General features: G+C 40.1%; 1 protein-coding gene across 6 annotated transcripts in view; it reads right to left on the bottom strand.

The window, feature by feature from the left end:
- Positions 1 to 733: 733 nt before the first annotated feature.
- Positions 734 to 6,616, bottom strand: part of POMK (protein-O-mannose kinase) — a 19,109-nt gene continuing 13,226 nt past the window's right edge. For all 6 annotated transcript variants that reach the window (XM_023519898.1, XM_011373011.2, XM_011372976.2 and 3 more), the window contains one exon: positions 734 to 2,301. In XM_023519898.1, coding sequence (XP_023375666.1) covers positions 1,531 to 2,301 — 771 coding nt within the window. In that variant the 3' untranslated portion in view covers positions 734 to 1,530. The remainder of the gene's footprint in view (positions 2,302 to 6,616) is intronic.

The following is a 6,616-nucleotide window of genomic DNA, read 5'->3' as shown; positions in this document are numbered from 1 at the left end:
CTTTATTATATATAAACCAGATTTTTGCCTTGGGAAATCAGATGGACAGTATGCCATTTACAGATGTAGGAAACACAGAAACAGCATATTTGGAACTGAGAAGTTATCTGGGAAATGTTGAGTTTGAGATGTTCTTTGTGTAGACAAGTTTTCGATTCTCCTGGGTAAATACTTGGGAGTGGAATTGCTGGATCATAGTAACTTTAACTTTTTGAGGAACTGTTTTCCAAAGCAACAGCACCGTTTTACATTCCTACCAACAATGAATGAGGGTTCCAATTCTCCACTTCTTTGTCATACTTATTATTGTCTGTCCTTCCTAGGGAGTTGTTGTGTTTTTATAACAAAAAGCAACAGTTAAAATACTGTGGGCAAGCACCTTCTCTGATCAAGCATAGTACTGAATCCACCACAGGTGGTAGATTAGGGGCTAATGTTATACTACTGCCCTATCCTACTACCTGTGGTGGCCTCCCTGACAGTTATGGGCAGTGGTTCTCAAAATGTGGTCCGCAGACCAGCAGCATCAGCATCACTTGAGAATCAGTTACAAATGCAAAGTCTCGGACTCTACCCCAGACTGTACTGAGTCAGGGGCTCTGTGATGAGGCCCAGGTCACTGTGATTCCCGTGATTCTGCCCCTCAATGTCAGCTTTAACTACCTTATTAGGGACAATTAAGATGCACCAAATCCATCACATCCTGTAAATGATGATAGTGGCCACAGAAAGAGCTTTTTGAACAATTCAATCATGTAACTCAAGTAGAAGGGTGTGATACTTTCCAGTGATGAGAGACCAGTGTTGATGTAAAATGTTCACAATAATTAATTTTGGACACGGAAAACCCAGCTGGAAGGTAAATAGGAATTTCACAAGCACCATCCAAGGCCATAACACGTATTTCTCTCACACTTGCTGTTTTAAATACTCCTCATCCATTCAACATTTCAAAGAGCATGCTATCATAGTTCTCCTTTAGCTCGTTGGCAGGAAAATGGCACAGGAGCCATTCACAGAATTGCTTCACAGGACAATCATTTGAAACAGCAAAGATGGTGTCACCGATACCATGTGAAATAGACCAGAAATACTCCCGTGACCCATATGTTGATTACCATCTAAAAAAAATTCTTTGGAGAACTACTCTATGTTTCTTTCATACAATGCCATTTAAAAATCTCTACATTTCTTACAAGCTTACAAACTCAGTTATTAGGGTAGAGGAAGCCTCTTTGTAGCTACATTTTTGTTGCTTCCTTCAGATATTGGTTGGATTCACTACTTCTCTGCATCTTCACCTGGGAGTGATCAGCATTAGAAAGTAAAGCCAGATTTAAATCAAGCCTGGTTTGCTCTTGTTTAGCAAGTTCTGCCCAGGTCGCCAGGAGAGGAAGAACGCTCACATGTGCACGTGGATGTCGAGGAAGAACCACGTGTCTAAACAGCAACAAGCTCACCATCAGAGCAGAACTGCTGTAACTATTCCACTTGTTCCTTGAATCTCATTCTTCACTAACTGAACTATTTTTATAGCATTTCTCTTGTCTGAGACACCACAGTGTCTCTTAGTGAATTCAAAACCTTCTGGTAAGTGTCCAGAATATCCTGGGCAGTGGGTCTCTCTGCAGGAGTCTGGCTCTTACATGCCTTATGAATATCAAACAAATGGAATCGGACCATATCACTCCCTTCGACGTGCCCTAAAAGGAAACTAGAGACATCTGGAATCTTCCAGATGTCGATCTTCTCATCATACGAGGGCATGAGATCATCGTGAAATGGCATGTCCTCTCCATAGGGCCACAGCTGCTCTGGGGCCACAAAATCCCCATGAAGCTCCCTGTGGCCACATTTCACAAATGTCCCAGAGCTGCGGTTCACCAGCGGCAAGGCGTCCAGGTCATTCACCACAATGCTGAAGTTACTCGTCAGCAGGTACTGGGACAGTGTCTTGGGCAGGTCACTGGAGTCACACATGACTAGTGTACCCCGGGGGCTGTGGTGCAGGTAGTTGATGATGCCGACATAATCCGTGGCCAGCTGCAGCCTGTGCTGCCATGTGTTCACGTTCCGGTACTTGGAAAGGTTTAGCGTTTTTTCCAGGCTGCTCAAGGGCCCTAAGGGGTGATATTCAGTAAGAATAGTGTTGTCATCCTCACAGTAACCAAGCAGTGTGACAACATGTTTACTCTGCAGGGATTTCAGCATCTGCAGTCCGTGAAGAAAATCGTCTTTCATCTCCAGACTGGTGAGCCGTGAGAGAGCAACTTTGCGTTCCTTCCACTCAGACAGAAAGACCTGAAACAAAGCCACAGATAACGTCAAACCTGGAACCTTCACCTGTGTTAGGGAGCCAGGAAACAAATTAAATATATTTTAAATGCCAGATGTGGTGCATAGGATATAGAAATTAATGAGACACAGATCATGCTAGAGCAGGAGGAGGTGGGGGTGGGGGGCTCTCACTCTGGTCAGAGTTCTGAAGGCCATCAGGAGAGGGTGCTGGAAGGCTCCCGGGAGCTGGTCTAAAGAATGACTGGGGCTTGCAGGTAGATGTGGAGTGTGGGGAGAGCACTCCCAGGAGGAGGCACTGCATATATAAAGGCACTGAGTGGCAAACAGACTGGCGGTTCCAAAATACTGCAGCACAAAGCGGGAGAGGGAGGAGGAAGAGAGAAGATTGGAAAACCCTACACTGGGGAGAGGAGCCTAGCCAGCCCATCACACATCACAGATTACTCATTAATTTTAAAAGGTAGCACAGTAAACCACAAATAGGAACTGTTCTATGTAAGGACATTGTGACATGGTCTGTGGGTTTTCGTGACTTCAGCTGTAAAAGCAGGAGCTGTAACACCACACAAACACTACATCTGCCCATCTGGGTATACAGCTACCAGAAGAGCAACTGTACAGGTCTGCCTTGGATTCTCCATTGTTATTAGTTAGAGGAAAGGCTTGCAGGAAGCACTGTAACTAAGAATCTCCCATCTTCTGCTTAAATCTCCAAAGGAAAGCAGACGACTGCAAAAGAGAAAACAGGATCGGAGATCAGATTGCTGCCCCAGGCTGCTTCTACCCAAAATGGGCTGTGTCTCTCTCTGGGCTTCTACTTCTTCTTCATTAAAAAAAGGTTATCATTTTCAAAAGCAATTTGGGGCATCATTTATCAAGAGCCTTGAACATCTAAGTCTAAAATCTACCTAAGGCAACAGTCTGAAATAGATTTTTTTAAGAAAAGCTCTAGGAATGAAAAAATCTGGCATTATTTATAAAAGCACAAACTAGAACCCATCCATCTATCAAAGAATGGGGAGTAGCTCAGTTACAACAGGGTCACCGAAAAGAATATTATGTGGTCAGCAAGACGCATATATTGAGTTTTCACAAATAAAGCATGCTGCTAATGAAAGAGGGTACAAAATTGTTTTTATGATTGTTCTAACTGCATAAAACAAGACAAAATTTCATAGAAGTTGAAAAAATGGGCTAATGTTTCGGTTCTCTTTTTATGGTAAGATTCTGGGTGATCGTTTTCCTTTATACTTTTTGGTATCTTCCAATTTCCAGAATTAATATATATTCCTTTTATATTAAAAAACATTTTTCAAAAGAACTCAGAAATATTATATCAAATAGAGGTGGGCTAGAGGAATTTGAGGATTTCTTTTGGATCTGAGAAGGATGATTCATTAATGGAAAAACCCAGGTAACTACAATTGACCTTTAATATTCAAAAGTGACATCTTTTAAGACGTTCTTGAAAACCCAAATTTGAGAATTTCACTATGGATCATAATTTCTATTAAAAAGTCATTTTGTTGTGGTTGCTACACTCAAAGTTTCATGAATATAATTTTTATTTTTATATAGAACACATTCCCTCCATAGATTTGTATCAGCATTGAATTCGATATACTCTAATGCAAAAATCTTACTTTCTGTTGAGATTTGTCACTTCCTTAGACCTACCTCTCTGCACAATCATCACCAGCACTAGCTGATGGCTTTGGTTTTCTAGGCCCATTTTTCACATACAAACAGTGATCACTTTGGAGAAGCTGCAACGATTTATTTATACATTTACTCAACAATAAATGATGGGAGAGGCTTCACTGCAGACCTCGGGACTTCCTCCTGAATCATTGTTAATATAGAATTATTTTTTGTACCTTGGATAAATGAAAGATTATTATTTATTATTAAATATTAGTAGTCTTTGGGATCACTTACAAATATATGAAACCTTAAATATTTGCAAGTCAGGGATTGTTTAAGAATCATTTTTAACATTTAACATTTTCTTAAACTCTCTTATTTGGAGAGAACAGCTTTACTGGTTTCTTTTTATTATAAAATCATGAATACTTGTCTTGGTAAAAGTTCACATACAGAAGTAGCTCTCTTCCCCTGGCATTTACATACCCATCCAAAGGAAACTTGTTAACTGGTTGGTAACTAACTAGAAGTTTTTCTATGCTTTTATGTATATTAAGGTATACTTATAAAAATAGCATTTGAGCTTGCTATTATATAAAATGGATTTCTAACATATAATATCATATTGCAACTTGTTTTCATTTAATTGATCCCTCAGAAATCTTTCCTATATGTATACATAGAGCTAGGTCATTCTTTTTAGAGTTGTATAATATTTCACAGTATGGGTATACTACATAATCTAGCATATTTTCAGTAAGGTTTTACAGATGATAATTTCTTTTTTAAAACTGAAGTATAATAAAAATTCATAAATTTGGAATGAATGCTGTCACAATGTATTGAGTTCTCTTTCCCATCTAGCTCTATAATTTTATACAGACCTTCAACATGATCTTGTGATCTATTTTTAAAGACTTGATGGACATTTAAATTATTTCCCATTTTTCTTATTAACAACAGTGCTACAATGAATAGCCTTATATTTGTGTTTCTATAAATATCTGTATTTTTATAAGCTGCGTAAGTGGTGAATTACTGAATAAAGAATATGTACTGCCCTCTAAAGTATGTGCTAACATGCACTTTCACCAACTGTGTATGAGAGAATCTTATTTTCTATAGCTTTAATCATACTAGATTTTATCAATCTGTGCCAATCTGGTGGATAAAAAATATATTACTGTTCCAATTTGAATTTCCCTGATTATTAATGAAACAGCATTTTTCATCTTTATTGGTATTTCTGTTTACCTTCTGTGAAAAGATGTTCATTGTCCTTTCTCTAACTTTCTATGAACTGTTTGCTTTGTGCTTATTCTTTTTCTAGGAGCTCTTTATATATTATTTATGTGATCCTTTATTATAAATGTAAAGGACAAATTTTAGAAAATAATTATCTTAATTTTTGTAACACAAAGAATTTAACTGTTATGTCATCAAATCTGTCTTCATTCATTTAACAAGTACAGTTGACCTTGACCAATGCAGGGATTAGGGGCACCCACCACCAGTGTAGTTGAAGATCTGAGTATAACTTAGGTGGGCCCTAAGATTCACAGATTCACAACCACCAGTTGATCCTAGAACAACTCAAGTTTGAACTATGGTCAATTGAACAGCCTGGGTTAATTGAAAAATCCACATAGAAGTGGACCTGCACAGTTCAAAGCCACATTGTTCAAGGGTCAACTGTATTTATGTCATTAGAAAATCTAAAATAAACCCCTGCTCCTATGTAATTTATGTTCTAGAGTAGGGGGCTTAAAATAAAGAAAATAAACAGGAAAAGCATAAAGTACATTGGAAGGTAAAATGTGTTTTGGAGAGAAATTAAGCAAGGAAGGATTTACAATTTTATATAGTGCCAGGGAAGCTCTCACTGAGGTGCTGGTTGAGCAAGAACCTGATGGAGGCAGAGGAATGAGTCATGCAATATCCGGGGAAACCGCATCCCAGGCAGAAATAATAGCCAGGGCAAAGGCTCTGGGGAGGGAGCGTGCCTGCAGGCTGCCAACCAGCAAGGCCAGGGCAGCTAGAGTGGAATGAGCAAGGGGGCATGGAAAAGAAGTTGGTGAGGGGGCACGGACCTGGGAAAGCCTTTCAGTTGATGAAAGGACTCTCTGGCTTTTACCCAGTGAGACAGAGGGCCACTAGAGGATGTGAGCAGAGGCACTATCTGACTTATAATAGCAGCATTCTGGCTGCTGTGTTGAGAATAGACTGAGGCAGTAGGAGTGGGGCAAGTGTAGAAGCAGAGACCACTTTGAAGGCTTCTGAAATAATCTAGGAACAAGATGATGGCTTGAATGGGGAGACGGGGATACGGGTAGAAGTCTGAGGAGATGTCTTCTGAGTGTAGAGACACTGTAATCTGTTAATGGATTAAATGTGGTTGTGAGAGAAAGAGAGAAGTGAAGGATGCCTCCCAGGTTGGCAGCCCGAGCAACGGGGCTGATAGAGTTGTCACTAAATGCGATGGGAAAAATACAAGAAGAGCAGGCTGAGGGGGACAATCTAGGACACGCTCAGTTTGAGAAGCCTTTCAGACATCCGAGCGTAGATATGGGACAGGCGGTCAGATAGAAAAGTCTAGCAAGTCCAGGGGAGAGGTCTCAGCTGCAGAGAAGCCTCCGAGGATGGATGAGGCCACCCAGGGATCAAGCACAGAAAG

Source organism: Pteropus vampyrus, unplaced genomic scaffold (genome assembly GCF_000151845.1).
Source record: "Pteropus vampyrus isolate Shadow unplaced genomic scaffold, Pvam_2.0 Scaffold8, whole genome shotgun sequence".
Taxonomy (NCBI): domain Eukaryota; kingdom Metazoa; phylum Chordata; class Mammalia; order Chiroptera; family Pteropodidae; genus Pteropus; species Pteropus vampyrus.
This window is presented reverse-complemented; position numbering and strand designations above follow the sequence as displayed.